This window comes from Bacillus rossius, chromosome 2 (assembly GCF_032445375.1).
Source record: "Bacillus rossius redtenbacheri isolate Brsri chromosome 2, Brsri_v3, whole genome shotgun sequence".
Classification (NCBI taxonomy): domain Eukaryota; kingdom Metazoa; phylum Arthropoda; class Insecta; order Phasmatodea; family Bacillidae; genus Bacillus; species Bacillus rossius.
In genome coordinates this window covers 75,584,505-75,611,393 of record NC_086331.1, presented here as the reverse complement: position 1 = coordinate 75,611,393, position 26,889 = coordinate 75,584,505, and the positions used below count along the sequence as shown (strand labels likewise).

Genomic DNA, 26,889 nt, shown 5'->3' with positions numbered 1-26,889 from the left:
CCATGGGGCAGGCATTTAGTGGGCGTTCAAACACCCAGAAGAAATAACTCACAACTCTGCCACTAGAGGGCAGAGGCGGTACTTTCGAAAAATAGTGTCGATACCTTGAGACAGGCTGACCCTGGCCGGAGTTAGTGGCCGGTCAGTGATCTGGGCAGTGTTCCCAGGAAAGCCTGGAGAAGGGAGGGGGTGGAATCTGCGATGACAGTGGGAACGAGACTCTACTGAGTCCGGAGGCATGACTGGAAGTTGGTGAAAATTACTCTAGATCATGCCATGGAGTGCTCACGTCAGGCGAGGTCTTAGAAACAGCCTGCTCTGATAGCTTGCAGGGCATAGCAGTTCTTGTCATGGCTTAAGGGAGAATTACAGGCGACGGGCGTGTATTCTAGTGGGGATAAAATGATACATGGACTGACTCGCAAAAGACTCGGCAAAATCAGATATAGGGCTGGGAACGGAGTGGGGAGACTGTATTGACAAAGACTAAACGGGAGTGTACAGGAGGCGGAAAAAGTTTAAGTTATTGCAGGAAAAAATTGACTGGCGACATTATTTTTCAAAAATTCAATTTTAGAATTGTGCCAAAAATACTAATTGGCGGCACAAAGGAATCCTAGACGTCACTAAAATAATTATTGTGTTGAAAACCCACTAAACAAAATTTTAAGCTTTAATCGGTGTAGCAGGTTGTTAACAAGAATTTATAACTTAAAAAGACACGACAAAACATGTAAAGCTAAGCCCACTTACAGGATAGAGGATATCGATAAAGATTGTGCCGCTTGATAAAAACTTTTTTTTCCTTGAGTGTGATGTAATTACCGCTCCTAATCGCGACAAAGAACTTAAATTGAAGGATGCTGATGGTTTAAGGAAAACTGAAACTAATGAATGTATCATCACTGTGAAAAGTGAGAATACATTCAAGGCCATATCCAGTAGATCCACCATACTTTGGAATAATGATGGACACTTAAAAAGGAAGCTTTTAGACGATAAAAAAGCTTATACGCCAACGATTTCAAGTTATTACAGTAATTTAGGTGAAGACGCTGACTTCTATGGAGATGACGACAGTGAGTCTGAAGCTGTTGACGTGATATAAGACTGTGTTGAAGCACCTAAAGCAGGCAAGATCGAATACGGTGATAAAGCCGTGAGACCAAAACAATGGAAACTATGTAATAAAATTATTTATTCTGATAAAGCTTACGATGATCACTTGGACAATAGTGATATTAAAAATATTTATATAAACATGCTAGAGTGATTATATATACACTGCTGTTTATATAAACAGCAGAAGAGATAATTACGCATCATGGGAAGATCCTAACATATTGGTTCACAGGTTAAGGTTACTACATGCTTTCCTTTTTGCAGGAAACTATTCGCACATCAAAGACGTAGCCTTCATAAGCAAAGAACTGAGGGAAGCTGACAACATGCAATGATAAATTGTTTTACCTGCATTTGTATAAATAAAAAATAATAATATGTAGGCTATTGGTGATTTTAAAAGAAATTGTTATTATTATTTCACGATTTATATTTCTAACTAAGACTGAGTTCATGCTACTGCATGATCAATGTCTGCATTACATCAGTATTGCATGTCCAATGTTTATTGTGTTTGTGTTTATTGCATGTGCTGTGTGTGTGTTGCGTGTGTGTCTTAATTGCATGTTCTGTGTTTGCATTTTTCAGTCAATTTGTGTACTGTGTGTTTATTGTGGCAATACTGTGTGTTTATTTCGTGTACTGTGCGTTCATTTTGTGTACTGTGTGTGTGTACTGTGTGTGTTCAGTGAGTGAACTGTAATACTGTGCATCAATTGCATGTACTTTGTCCAGTGTGTGTACTGCGTGTCCATTGTGTGTTCAGTGTGTGTACTGTGTGTCAATGTGTGCACTGTGTGTACTGTGTTTTCAGTGGGTGTACTGTGCGTCTAGTGTGTACACTGTGTGTCAAAGTGTGTACTGTGTGTTCAGTGTGTGTACTGTGCGTCCAGTGTGTGTACTGTGTGTACTATGCGTCCAGTGTGTGGACTGTGTGTACTATGTATACGGTGTGTACTGTGTGTATTGTGTGTCCAGTGTGTGTACTGTGTGTCAATGTGTGCATTGTGTGTACTGTGTTTTCAGTGGGTGTACTGTGCGTCTAGTGTGTACACTGTGTGTCAAAGTGTGTACTGTGTGTACTATGCGTCCAGTGTGTGGACTGTGTAAGTAGTGTGCCTCCAGTGTGTGTACTGTGTGTTATTTTCATTTGTTGAATGTGTTTCGTTTCGTTAAATGCGTGTGGTTAAATCTGAAGTAGCTCTGAATATTACCTGGTTCAAATCCTCTTGGTCTTGATAAATAATTTTTCAGGGATTCTTGGTTCTTTAGTAAGCTTAAAACATGTTCCATTGGTCTAAATGTTTGTAATTTATTTTATCGATACTTTAGGTCTAACAGTTCGAAGACTTTGTCTTGACTGCTTGAAATACGTTATATTTGCTATCGACGAAGGTCTTGAGGTTCGGAAATGTCTGGTATATACGTCTGACATTGATCATGATCTGGTCTCGTGGTTTAAAGACACTTGAACTTAACGTATGGCATTGTACATGAACTGGATGGAATGTATTCCATACATAAAATATACTTTCATGTTAGTTAGCACAACAATATATTTAATTCATCAGACAGGTATACTGTCTAGTGATGATTTTCGTGAAGCGACTGATTAATAAACTCCACAAAAGGTAACAGGAAAAAGAATTAAAAATTTTTATAAGCTTTTGATATCCTAATCACTGGCCGAGAATCAAACCAAAGACGGGAATATATTACTTCAATCATTATTATGATGAGTGAATTTTTTGATGAATTTTGAAATAATTTCCGAAATTTGAGTACAGTGAATACAAATTTTCAAGATGGTGGTCACATCGGCTTACTGGAGGTTGGTATATGAAAAACCTGAGCTGCTTTTAGGAATTTGAACATGATTTATTCAATACGTATTTTTGTCTAATTTTTTTTTAATCGAACAAGTATTGAATCAAGGACGAATATCGATCGAATAAATTAGTAAATTAATGCGAAATGTTTTCCATGATTTTTGGAATTTTCTATGTTAATTAATACAAATATTCAAGACGGCGGTCAATATGTCATCAATGGCTTACTAGAGGCTGGTACTAGAGGAATTAAATTTTCTTTTAGGATTTTCAACATAATATTTTGAAATAGATATTTTTCATGTAAAACTAAATTTTTTGCATCACCCAGGGAACGAATAAAATACAGGAATTCATCGTATAAATCAGCTTATTAATTAAAGATTTTTTAAATAATTTTGCATTTTTCCCAGAATTTCTAACTAATTAATTCCTAATTTCCAAGGTGGCGCCCAAATTTCAAGATGGTGGATGGCACAGTTATAAATGAATACTGCAATCTAGTGGACAAAAATTAAATAACATAATGGTAGTGCACTCTAGCAGACGAAAACAAGATGGTGGACATGACATCATACTAGCTTTTGATATATATATATATATATATAGGATAAACCTGGGTAATTTCGTGGCAGTGGTTAGTTCGTGACATATTTTGAACATTCTCTCACGGAAAAACAAAACGCTCTTTCAGTTCGAAAGTTCGTTGGTTGATAGCGCGGCATGTCTGTGTCCGGACTAACTCACGTAGGATTCCCCATAATAGTTCATTTGTTCTCTGTGAGTTGTTTTGTTATTTGATGTTGAATTATTGTAATGTTTTGCGGAAGGCTATCTAAGCGTGTTTTTGGAAAATATTTGAAAAACTAACGAAACAGGTAAGTAATTGAAATTTGGTGAAATTATAGCAAATATCTTAAGCTATTTTTTAGCACCTTAAACGTATTTGTTCTTTCTAACCTAAAACCTATATAGCCTTAGCAACACTAAGAATAATTTAAGGTTTTAGGAGAAGATAATTTGGAGTGTCTTGCAGTGTATTGTTTAATAATTTGTGACGATTATGTAAACACTAATTATAATTATTTTAATAATTGTACCGAAACTAATGCATGTGAGTTACACTTTGAACATATTTTCACATTAATTTAGGATATCACGAAATAACCAAGGTATCACGAAATTACCTTTTGTCATTTTTGTATAGTGTAAACACAAACGTAGAAATGACTAGTAAATTTATTGTTTGTTATTTTTTGCGATAATATTCTGTCGCCAGTTTCTTACAGTTATCTAATTCTAAACACTAGCAGAATTAGAACCTAAAAATTAAGCAAATTATTATCGGAGTGACTTTGAATCTTAAAAAAATATATATTTTGTTATTTAGGAGCCTAGATGTTTGGATTTTATGACACCTGCATCACTAGTCAATTACCAACAACTTGTTTTGTTATTGTCTGCCAGATGGCTACAAAATATCCACCACAGTATTACCAGAAAGACCTTTTCAAGGCTGCACAAATGGTACGAAATGGTTACTCTTTGTTCAAGTCATCGAGAGAATGCAATGTTCCTTGGTCAACTCAAAGATTTTATTACAAGGAGCAAGGATGAAGAAAACTTGGGACAAAGTTTACCAAAACTTGGGAAACCTTTCGCTTTGTCAGTTGAATTAGAACAAAGAATTTACAAATATCTAATCGCAATGCAGGAACTTGGTTTTGGGTTGACAGTCATTCAAATTCTTCGCCTTGCTTACAAACTTGCAGTGATTTCTGGTAAGAAACACCCTTTCAACAGTGATGATGAAGCAGCAAGCGAATGATGGTGCAAGGACTTCAAGAATCGATATGGCTTGACACTTTGGGTCCCAGAAAACATTGATGCATACAGATCATCAATGGCAAACAGATCAATCAATCATCAATAACTTCTTCGTAAGCCTGAATGAACTTGTAAAAAAGTTGCAAATCAAAGACTGTCCTGATAAAATTGGGACTTGCGACGAAACAGGTTTGTCGTACGTTTTTAAACCTTCTAAAGTTGTAACAGCGATTGGAAAAAAATGTCTACAAGAGAACATATGTCAATTGTGGTGAAAACCACGCCATATTGGCATGTGTGAATGCCAGTGGTCATTGGGTACCACCCATGATTATTTTAAAGGTGTTAAGATGAATGATGATCTGCTAAAGGATGCCATCCCAGGAAGCTTAATAAGGCTCACGCCAAAGGGTTGGATCAATAGTGATCTCTTTCTTGAGTGGTTCCAGCACTTCATCAACTGCATCCCACCAAAGAGGTCAGTTGTCCTTCTAATGGATTCCCATGCTTCACACATTTTGATGATGTCATTTCACTTGCGAAAGAGAATATGATTTTCCTATTCACATTCCCGCCTCACACGACTCATCTTTTACAGCCACTGGATGTTGGAGTTTACCGGCCATTGAAAAAAGCTTCGCGGAAGAGTCTCAGTAGCCACATGAGAGAAAATCGTACTCACTAACCAAGACGTGCTGATAATAACAGACTATTTAGACCAGCATTTTTGAGTGCTTTTAGCTCAGAAACAATCATTTCAGTTTTCAAGAAGACAGGTGTTTGCCCACTAATCCCCGATGCTATCTCAGAAGAGGCCATAACAACATCAAAATTGACAAAAACATCTCCTGGAACAGCAACTCAACCAGTTGAAGATGTTGACTTTCAACTTGCTTTGCCAACAGGAAGATCCGAGAAACAAACAGAGCTAAGAGAGATCCCAGAGCAAAATGCTTAAATCCACCTGAGGGAGAACCATGGGCAAAGAAAAGACAAAAAGGTAATATGTTAATTTTAGATATAATTTTGTATAAAACAAAACTAAGCATTATGATTTAATTGTTATTCACTAAATGTGGTAATTCCTTTGCTACAGGCAGACCAAATAAGCAGAGCAATAACAGTGCAACTGCCATCACTTCTGGAGAGCAGGAGAGAGATGATGACTGCATGTGTGAAGTTTGTGGCAAGAGTTACAATGACGATGCAAGGAATAAAACTGGAGCCACATGGGTTCAGTGTAGTTTCTGTTTGGTCTGGTATCACATTAAATGCCAAACATTGTATGATGCTGAGGAACACATCTTCATGTGTGAAGAATATCAGGGCAATTCTGAATAAGACTAATGTTTTTTATTATTAAAATCCCTATTTAATTTGTTTTGAAATTATGTTCCATTTATTTTCGGTGGTAGAATTTTTTTTTAATTTTTACTATTCAATTTAAGTAAATGTAAAATATTATTTTAGTGTACTTTGGAGACAATTAACATGTAAAACTGTAAAAATTACATAATGAAATTTATTGGCACATTGTTGGAATTTTTTTCTATGTATTTAACAGAATAGTAAACTTTCACGAAATTATCAAGGTATAGTCACGAAATTACCAAGGTTATCACGAAATAACCTAGTATACACACATATAGACAAAATATTAATTATAATTAACAAAAATTATATAATATAATTTAAAACACAATAAAAATATTAACATTGAGTGTGTACTAAATTCTAACATACTAAACAAAGACTTGCAATTATTGGTATCATTGAAATGATCATAAAATGACATTTTATAACGAAATTACCCAGGTTTACCCTATATATATATATATATATATATATATATATATATATATATATATATATATACCTTCGCATAAGTGCTGGGAGGTCAGTCTGCTGGTCGCTTCCATGGAGGAAGGATCTGTCATTTTTATTATTTTGGCCTTTACCGGGTTCGAACCGAGGACTCCGAGCTCCATGACATAAGTGCTATTTTTAAAGAACCTTTTCTTAAAGTTATATTAATTATTTTTTGCAAAATTTTCCCCATTTTCTAGCATTAAAATTATGGATTTTCAAAATGGCGGGCATAACGAAAATTGCAACAGTGACATCATAATTCAAAATAGTGGAAAGCTCAAGAAATGGCGGATCTAAGATAGCCGGGATCAAAGTTAAGGTCAAAGGTCAAGGTCATCCAAGGTTACCTTGCGTCTTAATCCAAGATGGCGGACACTGGCACCGGCACCACAAGCCTCAAGCATGTCCCAGATCATACATTTGTACACTACTCTTTCAGTTTTTTGTATATCGCTTCCTTTATTTGGATAGTTTCCGTTTTTGTATATAGTTTCCAATTTTTGTAAATAGTTTACTTTTTTTGTATATTGTTTACGTTTTTGGTATATTGTTTCCATTTTTTGTATATATTTTCCATTTTTTGTACCTATATAGTTTCCGCGGTTTTTTGTATTTAGTTTGTGTTTTTGTATATAGTTTCCGTTTTTGGTATATAAGTAAGTTTCGGTTTTTCGTATAGAGTTCCTGTTTTTTTGTGTATAGTTATTGTTTTTTGTATGTAATTATATATTCTTGAGATATTTTGTTAGTTTTGATTGCACAAAGTCTGGATTTATTTCCATAAATATCATTTTACCTACATATTGTTTATTATTTTAACAAAACACCTGTATTCCTCAAGCTAATCGTACTTAAATTGGTCCCTGAGAAATGAAATTATATACGCAAACATTTGAATATCTGTTTCCATGCAGCTTTTAAATACGAATACGCAAACATTGAATTGAAAAAGAGTTAAAAGTAAATATTTACGGAAACATTAAAAATATCTGCCTCCAAGCAGCTTTTAAATATGAATACGCAAATACGATCATGCTTAGAAAATATTTTTACTTGTGATTGAGGACTGAAAATTTTCTGGTCCTACGACTACGATGGACTACGACTATGATAGAGTAAATAAATTAACATTTGTTGAAAGAAAAGTTATTAAGTATTATTTTTTCTAAAATTATTGTCACTATAACCATCCCATCTGCAACGATGAGAGGATTAATTTGATATATGATAAAATATATCTCAGTTTATGCATATAAATAACATAAATGGTTATATCTTTAAGAAAAAAAAAGGTGGTCACAACCACCATAATAAACAAAATTACTGTGAATGTTGTGGATATTTGTTCTCTAAGGTTCATAACAACACTGGTAGGAAATAGAAACTCGTCCTTACATACATTGGCGTACTTTAGGAACCGATACTCAATGGTGATATCCATCAGATTAAATCAAGATGGTGGACTCTACTAAACATGATGGCTGCCTCCAGCAGACAATGTCTGTGTAGTTATGTTAATTTTTTAAATATATTTTCAAAATGGTGGTCACGACTAAAAGTGCAACATTCAGGAGTGGTGTGTTCGATGATTGTCATCGTAAAGATAAGTGCAACGCACAGGAGTGGGGCGTTCAATGATAATCGTAACGTAACGAAAAGTGCAACGCACATGTGTGGTGAGTTTGATGATGAAGTAATGTTTTTTAATTAAAATTATTTTAAATATTTTTTGTTATTTTAACATTTTTCCCGATTTTATAGGTTGATTATTACGGATTTTTAAGATGGTGGATATGATATCATAATTCAAAATGGCGGAATGTTCTAGAAAAACAAAAAGGTGGAAACTTCTAGAAAAAAATATGGTGAAATCCAATATGGCTGCCGGAAGTGACGTAATCCAAGATGCTAGCCAGAAGTAACATAATCCAAGATGGCCACCGTGTCTCCTTGGCTCCCGACCCTGTACCTGGTGTCCCTATATTTACCAACTAATTGCGATTTTTGAAACGTTCTATAAATACAGAATGTTTGTATTTTATGGGCATAAATTTAATGGGTGACAGGGAATGCTAAATCAAAATATTTAAGTGAAACTTTTTGGTGTGGGGACTACAATTTTCGAGCGGTGTGAAAATTTCCGATCGCATGAGGGGAATAGTTATTTCGTGGTGAGGGAACCGGTAGAGGAGGCGAGAGCATCAGCAGCGACGCCAATCCAACGCATCCCAGTCGAATGGGAAGATAGCAGGGTGGAAGGGGTACGTAGCGTACCATGCTATATGCTAGTTGTAACGGCCGGAAAGGGAGATGGCAGGGGAGAGGTAGAAATGACGCAGCAGTGATGCTACGGAATTCTCGTAACGCTGCATGCGCTCATCTATTTCTCAATTTTCGTAACGCCTAACGTTTAATGCTACCATATTACTTTCATTTAATTTGAATTATCTACAATTTATTTATTCTATTGGAAAATAGTTATTATGTGCCATTAACTTTATAAGAATCATTCATTTTTATGTGAATAATATGATTGAAAAAGTAAAAAATACGTATAACCTTAAGAGCTTAGCTTTATAAGTGTAATTTATTTTTGGTATGTGAACACTGTCATTTGAAATGCTAAAAGGACTTATAGACTTGTGAGATAAACTTTATGTGTGTACTTAAGGTTCGGTTGGAGTGTTTTTTGTTCTTTCATTTTATTAAGCTTGAGATTATGATTTAACATCATGCGTAAAAATAATAACAATACAAAGGCAGATAAGAGATATTATAAAGGGTGACGTGGGGATAAACCGCCGAAAGAGGCTATAAAACGTGCCAGTGAACGGATGCGAGAGTACAGCGCGCGGAAAATAGCTTTTTTTTCATTTTAGATCATCCCCGTATTCTACTGTGTTTAATTATTATCTCTTATTCCATAAAAAAGTAAAAACTTATCTTTATCTTTACCTATTAAGCAAGAAGTTTTACTTCTGTCATCCACGCTCACATTTTTATTTTATTTTTGAATTTATACTTTTTTAGGTATGTAAAGAAAAATGATGAGTGATTTTTCTATGCGCCTGCCAAATACAACAAAATTTTCAAAGGAAGATGGTGGACCCACGTATATGAACATAAACCCATATTTAGTCACTTTCATAAAAATAAGGGAACATACCAAACCTATTGGTGTGCCAAATAAAACTTTATGATAGTTAAACTATCCTGTGATATATTTGGTAAAATAAAATAGTCAAAGTAAAAAGTGATTTCACGTATTATAAATCCTAAAAGTTTTGGTTTTATAAAAATTAAATAGCTTTTCTCCTCTTATTCTTGTGTCAAGCATCGAAATGCAGTCGTTTCAGTACGCAGTTTATAATTTTAAGAAACGTGGTCCAAAAATCGGCATGGGAATTTTTTTTTTAAATTATTTAAATTGAAGATTAAAAATTGTGCTTAAATCAAATATATATGAATACATTTTATTTGCTATAATATTATTAAATATATTGCTCAGTCCATTGCATTGATTATTTCATACTAGGTGGACCTATTATGATATATTCTTTACTTAACGTAATATTAAATTAACTACGTGCTTTAGGAAATGAGTTTCTCTGAATTCACATAGGTAATCATAAACAAATTGGTGCGTGTACTTACGTACGTGCGTGAGAAGTTATACTTCTTTGGCATCATTAAAAAATAGTTTTTAATTGCATGCAAATAATTAATTACAATAAAATAATCAAGGGACTGGAAAAAGTTAGTCAACACAGGTAATAAAGTTCAGTTTAAATTTGAAAAATAAAATAAATAAAATTTAGTGAATAATAAATATATATGACATAATTTGTACTAATTATTATAGGATTCTTAGTTTTAAATATTTATTATTGAATATTTTATATTTTAAAAGAAATATCATTAATAATAATAAATTCAAAAATTTAATTTAAGTTTATTCATTTTTTAAATATTAATTGTTTTCTTAATTTAATATTCACTTTTAATTTTTATCAAAAGTTTTCATTAAATTTGTTCATTTATTTTTATAAATATTTATTATTTATTCAATTTAATAAAAAATATTAAAAATTAATATTTTAATTTGATGCTCGATTTTAATTTTATCACAATTTTTTATTAAATGTTTTATTTAATTTATTTCTTGATTTTGTAAATATTAAATAACCAATTATAAATATGTAACATTAATAATTTAATAATATTTTATATTTAATATATTATAAAATACTATTTTAATTTATATCAATAAATAATACATACGGATAGTTTACATCAATTTTATTAGAGCACTTGAAAAACTATAAAGGCACAATTTTTTTTACTAATATTTACGAATAGTAAATAATATTAATCAAAATATTCAATTTAAATCACTACTGAATATAATTTATTAGCACATATTTAATTCGCACTTGTATGAAACTAAAACACGTGTTGTGAATGTAGAAACTAGAAACAAGTGGATAAATAATATAAATATGAAAACAGTCATCAGAGGCGACGAGCGTGCCAACATGCGCGACTAATAGAGGTTCTATTTCTATTTTGTTGGTAGCTTTTTTTCGAGACTTAATGAGCAATTTAGCGGGCAGCTTCAACCTGTTAATTTTGTTTTACAGTGATGCGCGCGCATCTTAAAATTTCACTCTCATCATTTTTTCATAACGCGCCTAAAGAAGTATAATTTCAAAAAACTTATAAATGTACAATTTACTACGTCAATACTTAATAATTCATAGTCATCTATCGAGTACAGAAACGATAAAGAATTTTAACATTGTGGGCAGTATTTTAATAAAGTTCTTTGTCAGAAATCAGGTCTAAGCCGGGATTTAGTATTTTTCAAGTCCTTCTCGTTTTAATCAGAGACGTTAAAATTTCGCTCTATAAATATAATATTCAATAGTTGACATAGTTACTCTAGTAGCAAATACTAGCGGCAGGTGCGCAACTATGTGTCAGTCGTGTTCAGAAATGTAGAGATTGAAATTGAATACTGGCCCATATAACTAAAAAATGTTGTTGAGTATATAAGTTATACAAATAGTGTTCATAATCTTTTTCAAGAGTATTTTCAACCATATTTATATTAGTGAAATTATATTACCGCATGTATATTTTATTTCCATTTTAATAAATCATTACATTATTCTTTAAAATATAATATAATTTTTTTTTAGAATAACTGCGTTATTTGTATTCATATATTTACATATATGCATGTTAATTTGTTTTTATTTTCACTATTAATTAAAATTTATATCTGATATTTTAATAAATTTAAGAATATATATTTTATACACATGTTTATATAACTATAGAAAACAATAAATTTCAAAACAGGTCAGTGTCTTAAATAGTTAAGTATAAATTATAACGCACGTACATAAGTACAAACACTTTTTTTTTGTTAATGAACATTTGTCTGAAAACGCTAACGAGCTACGTTACCGGCGCAAACATTAGTGCGCAAATTTTATTTTCGCGCGCATCAAGGCATCACTCCACTGGCTGAGAGGGCGCGCGATCCCAGCGCACAGACGTTCCTGAGCTCCGCGGGAAGCAGTCGACGAGCCGGGCGCAGTAGTTAAGAGTCAGCCGTGCAGTCTGCTGTACAGCATCCTTCCCAGTGTCAGGCGGTCGCTGGTTAACTCTTATAAAGTTATTCCTATTCTGTTGTGAAAGCGCCCTTGGTAAATGCGCACTGCTCCTGCTGCAATTCCATTCGCCTCCTCGTACACCATCAATATATCGGCCATCTCCCTGAATGTAAAGTCTACCGAGCTATTACTGTTTGTCGAATCTGTAATCAAGCCCGCGTACTTACTTAGGGTAAACAGTGCGCTGATCGCCCAAAGCCCCGCGTATAAACGTACCTACCACATTAAATCATCCAACGTGCTGTGCACCAGACCGGTGGTTGCTAGTGTGTTTAAATAACCCAATATGTCTGAGCCAGCTTGTCGCTGCTTCTCGGTCGCTGTGCTGCGATCCTGTGTCCTCTCAGCCAATGGAGTCCCTCTACTGCGCTAAATACAAAAATGCCCAACCTATTTTTGCGCCTGTAACTTTGCAGAGTTGCTTTTCCGAACATATGTTACTTTTATTTCGTGTTTCCGCAAATATTTGGTACTAACCCATAATATTTCATTATGTAATTGTTTTTAAAAGCTTTTTTTTTGCCAAGCAAGTCCTTATTTAGTTTTTGTATGTACTTATAGGCAGATTTTTATGTCTCCCTAGCAAGCATGTACTGGAAGCATTATATCATGTGGTAAACAGGATTGGATTAACCGTTCGTATGTGGCTGCGTCTTAACGACTTTTTAGTATTTCATTAATGAAATTAATTAAAAAAGTTATTTTTCCCAAAATGAGATAGACGTTGGTTTTTCAGGGTTTTGTTAAATCTAAGATTTATTTTTTTTTATGAATGATATAAACGAAGGCTACATACAAACGGTTAATCCATAAGTATATACCACATGATTCTTTACTCTCAGTACATGATAGGACCGATATAAATATTTGTCTCTTAGTTCACAAAACCATTAAATAAGGACCGGTTTAAAAGAAAAAAAATATATAAAAAAATAATAATGTACTATATATATTTTAAATCTTTAGCACAAACACCAAATAATAATAGCAAAACAATAAGGATTCTACCTCCTTAACAAAAAGAGCTTGTATTGTCATTCCCCGCCACACAATTTCCTAAACTGCTGCACATATCAATTGACGCTGGGAAGGAGTGTCGTTGATGCGGCCAGCCCAGCCAGTTTAGCGCGAGTTGAGAAGGCGGCACGCCTGAAGTGTCACGCATGCTTGGCTTTCAGTGGGTGTCGTTCTGGATCAAGCCTGAGGCGGCCCCGGCACGAGTCACCCTGGGCGTCACGTCTCTGCTCACGCTGTCCACGCAGCACGCCAAGTCACAAGCATCGCTGCCTCCAGTGTCCTACCTGAAGGCGGTGGATGCTTTCATGTCCGTCTGCACTGTGTGAGTGCGCTCCTTCGCTGCCAATTGCTTCAACGAGCGTATATCCTATCTCTACATATCTCAGTGGTTTACAACTTTGCTACAATTATTAAAATATATTAAATAAATTTATTTATTAAAATTTTTATAAGCATTAAAAATATTTAATTGAAGTTATACTTCTTTAGGCGCGTTATGAAACAATAATGAGAGTGAAATTGTAAGATGCGCGCGCATCACTGTAACACAAAATTAACAGGTTGAAGCTGCGCGCGCAACATATGACGAAATTTTCACAGGAAGATGGTGGACCGCCATTTTGAATTATTACATCACGTTGCAATTTCCGTTACGGCCGCCATCTTGAAAATACGTAATTTTTTTGTTAAAAAAACGGAAAAATATTTAAAATTCATAAAAAAATTCAATAATCGAATTTAATAAAAAAAACTTACTAAAACATTATTTCAGAAAAATTAAATGTACTTTTATTCCATGGAGCTTGGAATCCTCGGTTCGAACCCGGCGAGGTAAAAATAAAAAAAAAAAACTTTATGTCAGGTCCTTCCTCCACGGAAGCCGAAGGAAGACTGACCTCCCACCAATTATGTCAATATATTAATCGTCAACTAGTATAAAATCATTTCCGCCATCTTGAAAATCCGTAATTATGTTAGAAAACCAGGGAAAATTTTAAAATTATAAAAAAAATTTTATTTAAAATTTGATAAAATATATCTTAACCACTGTTGCACATATCGTTACGGTCGCCATCTTGCATTATATAAATGATGCATATTTCGTTATGCCCACCATGTTGGTTGAGTACGATGCCATTGTTACATTTTTCGTTACAGCCGCCATATTGGATTCTAGATCATTGCATGTTTAGTTACGACCACCATCTTGAAAATGTGTAATCTCAATGCTAGAAATTCCGAAAAAATCAAATAAAATATATTTTAAAATGGCCTAGCCTTATTCAAATGTTTATATACTTAATCGATTTCGGTCATCGGTTCGACTCCCGGCGAAAGTATCCAGTAATTTATTAATATATTTAAACAATTCTCAATAAAAAGTAATAAAAATGTCTTACACCACACCCGAAATTTTCAATAATGTCACCACTGTATCAATTATCGTTACGGACGCCATCTTGAAAATATTAATTTATTATCACATTTTAATGAAAAAGTTCAAGTTTTACCAAAAAATAACATATTATTATACTGATTGATTAGACAGATTCCCGTCCTTGGTTCAAAACCGGTAAGAGCAAAAAATAAAAAAACGACAGATCCTTCCTCCACGGAAGCCACCTGCAGACTGACCTTCCTCCACCAATACCAATGTATAAGGTAGTGGAGGGTAAGTGTGCGCATTTAGTGGAATATTTGGCATAAATATTTACCAACACGCATTTGAAGAAAATTAATAATACAGGATGATAGAATAATTATTCGAGAATGTCCTGGAGAGCCCAAGTAATTGTACAGCAAGAGATTCTCTTTTAATGAGCAAAATGGTAAAAGTCGGAATTTGCGCACACTTACCCTCTGTGGGAGGGTAAGTGTGCGCAGCATGTCGGGTAGGTGTGCGCATAATTCTTATCAGTTGTACATTGTATACTTTATATTTCTGTACCCACTGTATTCACTTTTACACATAAAATCGTACTGGGCGAACATTTATACATTTATACATAAATGTAAAATATTATTTTGATAATTAAAACATTTAGAATTTCTTTTTATACAACCAATAAATCTGATGCTACTATTCCCTACACACACTACTCGCACCCAGTCAAAATCATCACATATTCTTTAAACAGTAATCACAATAAAAAAACTCCGCACCCTTCATAAGATGAGCAAACTTCATGCCACCATTCACTACACTCACAACATTGCACCCAGTCCTCATCACTGCATGATTCATCACATCCAGGGCAGACGTAGTCTTGTGAAGGAGATAGCTGATCGGACGCACTTCTCGTATTGAATGTTAGTTTGCGTTTGGCTGAAAGTAACTTCGATGTTTCACATTTATCTTCTTTGTTGTTTTTCAACAACTGAGTGTTTGACTTGATTAGTTTTCTTTCAGCTCTTGCTTTCAAATTTTCAATTTTTTTTCTTTTCTTCCTCTTCTTTAAGTTTCTTTTTTTCTAAGAGCAAATTTTTGTAAGGTGTTGTAGTTAAAATCTCAGATTTCTGCCCAATTCTTTTCCTTTTGGTTTGCTTTTGAGCTTTGGGCAAGGGATAAATCGCTGTGACTGAGAGAGTTGGTCCTGACGAAGTACCAGCAATTGGAATGATTTATATTTGTGACACGTTTGTGTTTTCTTGCGTCTTTGTTTCTTGTCCTATTATTTTATCCTCCAATTCTTCAACTTCTACAACTGGAAAAAATAATATGAACCTATGATTCCAATACAGGAATTATGTAATATCAAAATACTAATAATAATCTAATTGAATGTATTTTTCGGGAACGAGAGGCAAAGTGTACGCAGGCGGGTAAGTGTGCGCATAAACAATAATGGTGCGCACACTTGCACGCCTGCAACACTAGTTCATAAAAATCCCTCTAGATGGCATAAGAAGGAACATTTTCACAAGTGAGCTACAGCAAACGTAAGCTACGCCTGCCAGTTTTTACGCGACAACAACGAGAACACGATTGAATTATTTTCAAAGGCTTAAGCCCTTATATTAACATACCAAAATATAACATTATGTACGGTGAAAACTAGTATATTACCTGTACAAATCGCAGAATTCAATTAGGAATCTTCGCTGTTCATTCTTCTTGCTTCTTTCCCAACTCGCTACAATACTAGCATGTCAGTTGCTGCACCAGTGTTACCAATTACTGAAAAACATCACTGCGCACACTTTCCCGCCTGCGCACACTTACCCTCCACTACCTTATATCGTTAACTGGTATGACCTCATTTCCGCCATCTTGTCTTCGTCCTCTGGAGGACACCATCTTGTTTTCGTCTGCTAGATAGTGCTGATGCCATGTTAGTGTAATTTTCTGTTCACAATACCTTTGACCTCGACTGTTGACATTGAACTTTGACCTTGAACTTTGACTGAAAACTTGAACTTGACCTTGAAATTTGACATTGACCTTGAACTTTGACCTTGACCATTAAATTTGACTTTCACCTTGACATTGACCATCTTGGATCCGAAATTTTGTATTCAGTACATGCTACCAGGAGCTACCACCTGGTAGAGGACATTGCCACCATCATGTTTTCGTATGCTGGAGGACACCAACTTGTGTGTGTGTACTCGTCTTATAGTGTACATTACCATCATGCTAGTTTTATTCTAACCCACTAGAGTGCAGTAATTATTTATTATTTCTGAGGTTCGCGCCATCTTGCAATTTGGGCCTAATCTTGGAATCGTGAAATTATTTAGCTAGAAATTTGGAAAAAATAAAAAATTCCTCAAATATTTACTCATTAAAGTAATGATTGATTCGAAACTTGGTTCGATCCCTGGACGATAGAAAATTATTTTAATATAACATCAATTTAGCATAAAAGTGACAGGTTCGAGAAATAAAACACCGTAATTTCTTTTACAAAAGTAATATTTATTACTTAATTTATATTCTTCTATAGGATGACCCTGCGAAGGTTAGCAATCTTATAAACATTTAGGTCTGCATAGGAGTGAAATAACTAATTCTTAGCTCCATCGAGTTCGACTTTAAAGACGGCAAAGATGCCATCGAGTTCACAAGAACCGGTAATTACGCGACTTATGCACCAGATGAAACAAACTAGGTGATCCTTACACCGTCGACAAGAGTAACAAACTGAGCGACCTGCTGTCTAGGACTCGCTTATATACATGCAACCGATGGAATAATATGCTAGTCAAATCAATAACCATTTACTATAATACACGAGTCAAAACAACGTTAAAAATAGAAGCCCATATGATCGAAAAGAAATTTCGATGCGGTGTGATACGTTCTCGTCTCAGTAATTCGATCTCACCAATGTACGCTAGTCTCCAAAAGCTCGAATTCGCGCCATCAGGTCCATATACATTTGGCTCCAATGCTCCATTTCCCCATGAGCTTCAAGTGCTCCAAGAGCTCCAAAACACCATTCTCTCCAACACGCAATGTACGTGCAATACACGAAATGTAGGCCACACAGAAAACGGAATGAACACAAAGTACACACAGGAAACGGAATGAACACACACTACACAAACGAAACGGAATGAACACACAGTACACACAGTACGCACAGTACACACAGGAAACAGATTGAACACACAGTACACACAGTTCACACAGTGCCTACACACAGGAAACGGAACGAACACGCAATGTTCACGCAATTGACGCGCAATACACGCATTGTACACGCAATGTAAGCACGCAATGTACACAACGTTCACACAGTTCAAACTTTTAAGGAAAAGGAAGCACAATCGGAAGCGCAAACATAGAAAAGAACGCACATTCAACGAAAAAGGAAGCCCAATCGTCGAAAAGGAATTACAATAGGAAGCAAAATCATTGGAAAGGAAGCACATCTAACGAAAATGACACACATTTTAACGAACATTCAACTCAGTATGTTGCGTTCGTTAATTTTACGTTAGGATACGATTCCTACAACAGTCATTTGTTCCAACTGCCTTTGACTCAAACAATCAATGACGTCAAAAGTATTTGACTCCAAATAGGCTTAGGCCTAGCACTGTTTAAACTACAAGTCTAGGAGACTACGAAGATACGAGACTGCAGGAGGACTAAATGTCTACATGAGTACTTGACTACAAAGCTACAAATCTACAAGGCTCCAATTGTTGCATCTGTCTTCGGCGGAATTTTCTCTTTGGCTCCAGCAGCTCCAGCAGCATTATGTTATATAATTACAAGGCTACTTGGTTACGTAGCTACAAGTATATGTGGCTCCAAGACATCATGACTACGTGACTACGAGCCATGAGGTTAAGAGACTACGCAAATACGAGTCTACAAGGTTACGAGACTGAGAGGCTACAGGACTACAAAGCTTCCAGAACACAAGGCTACGTGGCTACGAGACTACTCAGCTCTAACTGACTACAATAGCACCATTCAGTGGTGAGAGTTAATTTATCTCATGCAAAATAACCTGTTAAAATTAGTGTCTATTCTTGTCAACAGATGGCACCACATGTTGCTTAAAGGTAAATATTATTTAGTTCTTTTATGTGGGATGCGGGATGCTCACTAACAATCGCAAAAGAAGAATGGCTTCTCTAAGCACCAAGGAGAAGGAAGTTCGCCTTCCTTATTTGTGATTCTCAGATGTCTCAGAGCATATTATTATATATGACTGAGTAATGGTATTTTCGTTTGAATCCCACTTGATAAAAATATTACAAGTGATGATTTAGTAGCAGAAATTCAATAAATTATATTTAACTGTGAATAAAATGACATGACTCATTAAGTTAATATTCTTTAATGCATAGTTAGGTTTCCCAGAAAAAACCAAAAGCACTTGGAGAAACTACATTAATAATCAGGAGCACACGGAGAACACCATCATAATATTGACAAGAATAATCAGGAGCACATGGAGAAAACCATCATAATATTGACAAGAATAGTAAGGAGCACACGTAGAAATCCATCATTATATTGACAAGAATAATCGGGAGCACACGGAGAAAACCGTCACACATTTTCTTTGATATCAGAAAAGTCACAATAAAAATGTAAAAAGAATAATAAAAATAAAATTAAAAATAAATTACAAATATTGCTTCTGTCAGCTTGTGAACCTCTCATTTGTAGAACAAGGATAGAGTTCGAGGACAAGCCAAAATTTTTGTAATTTTCGTGAAAATGTGTGTCCTTTTCGTTAGATGTCCTTCCTTTTCGATGATTGTGTTTTCGGTTGTGATTCCTTTTCGACGATTGTGCTTCCGATTGTATTTCCTTTTCTATGATTGTGCTTCCTTTTTCGTTGAATGTGCGTCCTTTTCTATGATTGTGCTTCCGATTGTGCTTCCTTTTCATTAAATGCTTGAACGGTGTGAACGTTGTGTGGTCATTGCGTACATTGCGTGTACAATGTGTGTATTGCGCGTCCATTGCGTCAACATTGCGTGTTCGTTCCTTTTCCTGTGTGTACTGTGTATACTGTGTATACTGTGTGTTCACTCCGTTTCCTGTGTGTACTGTGGGTTCATTCCGTTTCCTGTGTGTACTGTTGACAATTCCGTTGCCTGTATGTACATTGCGTGTTTTGCGCGTACATTCCGTGTCAATTGCGAGAACATTGCGTGTAAGAGAGAATGGTGTTTTGGAGCTCTTGGAGCACTTGAAGCTGATGGGCAAATGGAGCATTGGAGCCAAATGTATATGGACCTGAAAGCGCGAATGAAAGCGTGATGAAAAATTGTAAGTGCTGATTGAGTAGCAGAAATGTACTGATTAAATGTAACCCTGAATACAATTGCATGAAACATTAAGTAAAAAATATTTCATGCAGATATCGATTTCTCAGAAATAACCAGAAGCACTCGGATATTATCAACATATGTTTAACCAGGAATAATCAGGAGCACTCGGTGAAAACCAAAAATATATTGGCAGAAATAATCAGGAGCACACGGATAAAACTAACGCAAGTTTTGCTTGACATCAGAAAAATCACAGAAAAAAAATTACAAAATAATTATAAAAACAATAAAAAAAATTCTGTCTTCTACTAGAATTCTATCCTTGCTTTACAAAGGAGAAGTTCACAATCTGGCAGAAGCGATTTCGAGTTTCTACAGTAATTCAGGTGAAGATACTGACTTCTAAGGAAATGCCGACAGTGACTCTGACGCTGGTAACGCGATCGAAGACTGTGCTGAAGCACCTAAATCATGCAAGGTCGAAGTTCAAAACGATGGAAACGTTGTAATAAAATTAATTATTCTGATAAAGCTTACATGATCATTGAGAAAAAAAAATATTAAAAGTATTTATAATAAACATGCAAGGAAGATGATAGAAAGAGGGCTTAATTACTCACCATGGGAAGATCCTAACATATTGGTTGACAGGTTACGACTTCTACATGCTTCGATTTGTGCAGGAAACTATTCACACATCAAAGAAGTAGCCTGAATACTCACATAACTGAGGGAAGCTGGCTATACTTAAACGACTTGTTTGACATGCATTTGTATACATAAACATAATAAAATATATTGATTAATTTAAAAGTGGTTGTTGTTATTTCACGAATTATATTTTATAGGCGATATATATATACACTGACATTAGTGGTGGGAGGTCAGTGTGCCTGTGGATTCCCTGGAGGTACAATATGTTGTCATTATTTCCCTAATCAGGTCCAAACCGATGATACAAGTGTGTGTTTTATTAAAATTGATCAAAATTTTTTATTAAATTATTTTACATATTTTAAATTTTTTTCAATTTTCTAGCTTAAAAATTAGGGATTTTCAAGATGGCAGAGCGTAATAAAAACGTAAAAATCTAGAATCCAAGATGATGACCATAACGAAATGCTCAACGTTTATGTCATACACGTCCATAATGGTGGGCATAACGAAATTTGGATTGTTTCTAGTATCCAAGATGGCAGCTTAACGAAACGTGCAATAGTGTTTTTAAATAATTTATTAAACTTTGATTCGTTAAATTTTTTAATAAATTTAAAATTTTCCCATTAAATTATGTTAATAATTACGGATTTTCAAGATGGCGGACATGACGTCAAACTAGCTGGCGATATATATACCTTGGCATAAGTGGTGGGAGGTCAGTCGGCCGGTGGCTTCTGTGGAGGAAGTATCTGTTGCAATATTAATTATTTTTCCCTCATTAGGTCCGATCCAAGGACTCCATGAATTAAGTGCGGGCTTTTGAAATAATAATTTATAAATTTAATAATTTTTTTTACAAATTTATAGTTTAAAAAGTTCGGATTTTCAAGATGGCAGGCATAACAAAAATTGAAATATTGACATAATTATTAAAAATGGCGGGAAGTTATAGAAAACTAAATGGCGGATTTCATAATGGCGGAAAGTTCGAGAATACCTAATGGCGGAATCAAAATGGCGTATCCAAATTGGTGAATCCCAAATGGCCGCTGGGATCAAAGATCAAGGTAAAAGGTCAAGGTCATCCTAGATGGCCGCCGTAACGTCGGGATCCACAAACTTAATCCCGGCACCACCACACCCAGAACCCAGTGCCAGGAACCCCTATTATATACTACTAACTTACATTAAGAGCCTCCGACGCACACTAAGAACCCAAACTGTTCAAACCAAATCTGAAAGCCCTCAGAACATGTTGCGACTAGAAGAAGATCTAACGAAGCTGATGGCTACAATAAATTCAAACCCATACTATGTGAGCATGCGCGGAGGGGTAAGGATTCGCTGAAGGGAAAGGAAGGACAATGAGGAAGGGGAAAGGATTGGTCTCAGACAGGTAGGGGCATTACAATGCGGCACGAAATTAAAAATGTCCACAAACCTCCCATTGTTGCCAGCTCGAATGCATTTATATTAAAATGCACAGATAAGCCATTTACAAAATATGAAACTAAGCTGACTGACCCTTACCACTACTACCAAGACATAGCCTATACACATTCGTCAGTGCGAGTCTTTGCAGTCATCTTGGATCAGGGGCGACTGAATTGTTGCCCATTGGAAGGGCAGCCCTTCAGGATTTTTCTGACAGTGGTTTATTTGTACAGAGACTGGAAGGGCAGCCCATCCAATTTCTGAAAACACGCTCCTTTAAGAGTTTAAATAATCCTGAAAACTTGCCCCTTGGTTGGGCAGCCCATCAGGATTTTTCTGACAGTAGTGTTTTTGAAAGGTTGTCTGAATTGTTTCCCATTGGATGGGCAACCCATCAGGATTTTTCTGACAGTGGTGTTTTTAAAAAGGTTGTCTGAATTGTTGCCCGTTGGATGGGCAGCCCATCAGGATTTTTCTGACAGTGGTGTTTTTGAAAGGTTGTCTGAATTGTTGCCCCTTGGATGGGCAGCCCTTCAGGATTTTTCTGACAGTGGTTAGTTTGTAAAGTGACCTAACCTAACCTAACCTAATCTAACCTAACCTAACCTAACCTAACCTAAACTTACCTAACCTAAACTAACCACTGTCAGAAAAATCCTGAAGGGCTGCCCATCCAAGGGGCAACGATTCAGACAACCTTTCAAAAACACCACTGTCAGAAATATCCTGATGGGCTGCCCATCCAACGGGCAACAATTAAGACAACCTTTCAAAACCACCACTGTCAGAAAAATCCCGATGAGCTGCCCATCCAATGGGCAACAATTCAGACAACCTTTCAAAAACACCACTGTCAGAAAAATCCTGATGGGCTGCCCATCCAAGGGGCAACAATTCAGACAACCTTTCAAAAACACTACTGTTAAAAAAATCCTGATGGCCTGCCCTTCCAAGAGGCAAGTTTTCAGGATTATTTAAACACTTAAAGGAACATGTTTTCAGAAATTGGATGGGCGGCCCTTCCAGTCGCTGTAAAAACAAACCATTGCCAGAAAAATCCTGAAGGGCTGCCCATCCAACGGGCAACAATTCAGCTCCTCCTTGGATCCATTAGATTAAAATCTCAGTCCTTTGATAGAGTATGCTAGTGTGAATCGCCTTCATGTTTACTTCGGCTATATTCACCACCATTTTAAAAATTCGTAAAAATTAAATCAAAAATGAAAAAAAAATCAAATATAACATAAATGTAATTTTTCCCTATATATTTATTATTAAGTAGAAAATGGTTGTCAGATCTATACCTGGTCAGAGTAAAACATTAAAAAAATCCATATAAATATTGAGAAAAGCTATATAAAAAACATCGGTCCACAATCAAACCCTTATTGGGAGTAAATATCTACATTTTGTATTAATGTTGAATATGTAATAATAATAAATGACTAGAATTAGTTTCTTGAAACATTTAATAAATTTGTACGGAGTGAGACTGAATTCGACCGATGAACTTAGGCTGCAAGTTCACCACGACAAAATAAGTTGGAAACATAATGCAACTTACTGTCTAAAGTGCTTCCCAATTTGCGGCTGATCTACAATTTGATTGTAATTTAAAGAGAAAGTATATAAGATAGAACACTAAGCATCTGGATTATGTAATTAAATGGTGCTCTACAATTACCGGAATTTTGTGGCTGTAGCAAAATTATTTAATTTAAATAATCGCGAGTCTCACTTTTATTTTCCAAATACTTTTGTGACAGTGTTACAAAAATATGTACGACAAAATGATATAGGTATATGACAAAATCAGTTCAACTTATTTTGTCATGATGAACTTATAGCCGAAATTTGTTGGTCGAATTCCGACTCACTCTGTATATATTGCAAACAGTCCTCGGTTCGATTCCCAATGTATAAACTTATAAAAAATATTTGCATAATAGCCTTCCATATACAATAATATTAATTGGATCAAATAAATAAATATGACGCTATTTATTGACATCACGGCAGCCATTAAGGCCGCCATATTGCATTCCCGTCACGTCCGCTGAAGTTAAGTCTATACTGTCTGACCACAAATATTTTTAATTAATTACTCGAAGCGTGTTACAAATGGCAATACACAAAAGTAATCATGAATATTAAAAACTGATGTCTACGTGTATGAATTGTATTCAGTTTGATAAAAATGAAATAGCCAACAGAAGTTACAGCTGGTTGCACTGCCTGTTGTATCTCTGTGCGGAGCGTAAGAAAACCACGGCCAACCTGCGCCAATGGCAGCGGTAAAACAAGCACTGGAAACCAGCTTTTGCTGTGCGGCTAGCCAAGACCAGGCGTATTAGGTTACAGTTTCACAAGTGACAGGTGACTGTTGACAGGAAACCGCCATACAGGTTCATATTTTGACAAATGCGTGATTCAGAGAAACTTCCGAGCTTACAAAACCGCGGTGGCAATTATGCACTCTTATCTGTTTGGAAATTGTACTCTCATATTTATCTTAAAACTTTCCCTTTAACAGGCAGAGTCCTAAATAATTTGTCAAATATAATGCTGCCTCTTGTCTTACGAAATAAACAAATGTCAATGTTTGTTAAATACTTAGGTACTAATTTTCAGAAGTTGTCAACATATGTACCGTAAATTTACACAGGTAAGAAAATAACAGTGTTCAAACAAACGTACATTTTGTATATATTTGTATACAATAAAATATGGAACAATATTGTGTTACTGAATTCATCGTTAAAAAAAATCAGTTATTTAAATAAATATGAAAGTAATGTACAATAATCGGTAGTATTTTATTTTAATTTTAATATTAACGGTTATGTATAAATAAGTAACTTTTTGATCTAACACTGTAACTACTCTTTGTTTCTGAAAAATTCGAAGAAATACGTACATTAATAAATTAGTATAATGTTCCCCATATTTCAACAATAAATAGATCACGGACTTTAGTTCTATACTTAGTGTGAAAACCAGAAAAATTTCTATAGAAATATAAAAAAATGCTATATACAAAAAATACCTTTAGAAGCCTAACAGCTGTCCACAGTTAGGTCCGTGTAGATTCTTGTATGTGCGTATTACATTCTGGCATATATTCATGAAGCCATCTTCAAAGGTAAATAACAATAAAAGCCTTATGTTCTGGCTTATTACTTACATAGAGATATTCACAGATAAATTCTGGTCTCTTTTGGCGGCAATATAGTAGAATGGCCTGGCCAATAAGAATGAATCGGTTCATTATATCCAACAGCCTTTACTGCAGCTAATTATTGGATGGTGATCGTTCGTGATCATGTCGAAACAAATTTTTTTTATAATAATTTATATGTTCACACCATCATATTAGGCTTATTTTTCTAATTTGTGGCTGTAGGTGCAAATATTAACCATCAATTGGACATTGTCAAATTGTATTCCATATCCTGTTTAATTGTAGTGATATACTATTGCTGAGTGATTTCTGTTGATATTAATGTTTCAAAACCATGAATTACATATTACGTGTTCTGTTAAAATAATGATCTGTTTTGTAATTCAGTTCTTTTCTTTTGTTACCAGTTTCGTGTTCATGGCCCTTATGGAGTACTGCTTGGTGAATATAGTCCTGGGAGACAACGAGGGACCAAGACTGCCTGTTGAGCCATCAAAACCAGACAAAATATTTGACTTAGCAGCAAAAGTATATAATTTTTTACTGTTTTAACGAGTATGTGCTTTTGTTTGTGATATTTATGCACGAATTTATATTGTATTTTATACGCATTCATACAGTAGTGAGATAGTTAAACGTAAATATCACACAGCGAATCCTCACGATACACATAGCTATCAATATAATATTTTGTTTACTAAGTGCTAAACCATTTTATAGACACAGAACAAAGTAAAAAAAAACTTATCATACGGTATTGAGCGAAAAGTATTTTAAATAATGCTCAAACCTACTTATAAATTGATGGTTCTTTTTATAGTGTTGAAATCGTTGTACTTAAATGTGTGTGGTTGATACCTTGGTTGAAATGTAGTGTTAAAGAAAATAAGTCAATTAGAAAAACTGATTAGGGAATGAACTTCAAAGAAGGTAGTCGTTTTAATGGAACTCGTTTAATTTAGTCGTCTATGATACAACCCTAAGCAATGTTACAGCTTTAGTAGTATATAATAATCGGTCCAGTGTCTGGAGCCAGATTGAAGATTGGAATTGTTTGCCAACATCTTTAACTGTGACATCACGACGGCTATTTTGGATGACTTTGAATTTTGACCTTGACCTAAAAAATTGGCCAAAATGGTCCAAAATGACTAAAATTTGCCAATATTTGCAAAAATCAGCCCAAGCCCGCCCAAATTTCAAGTTTTTGGAAAAAATCCGCCAAAACATTACAAATAATAAAAACTGTAGTTTTACTTTTCTAGAGAAAAATTTCATTTTAGAAGAGAATTTTACGTTTTATTTCTCAAAACATGCTAATGGCTTGAAAATTTACAAACATCTTTAATTTTGCGACGACTAGACGCCCTAAGACGCCGAGGTCATGACCTCGACCACTAGAAATGCATGGTCACTATTTTGAATTATGACATCACCATTGAAGTTATCTCTACAATTGCTAACATAAAAATCCGTTATTATTAACAAAAAAACGAGAAAAATAGGGAAAAAATTATTTTATTAT

At 34.9% G+C, this 26,889-nt stretch overlaps 1 protein-coding gene across 2 annotated transcripts in view; it reads left to right on the top strand.

Moving 5' to 3' along the window:
* LOC134529380 (glycine receptor subunit alpha-2) overlaps window positions 1-26,889 on the top strand; it is a 314,756-nt gene that overhangs the window by 251,500 nt on the left and 36,367 nt on the right. For both annotated transcript variants that reach the window (XM_063363379.1, XM_063363377.1), the window contains exons 10-11: window positions 13,507-13,667; window positions 25,772-25,892. In XM_063363379.1, coding sequence (XP_063219449.1) covers window positions 13,507-13,667; window positions 25,772-25,892 — 282 coding nt within the window. The remainder of the gene's footprint in view (window positions 1-13,506; window positions 13,668-25,771; window positions 25,893-26,889) is intronic.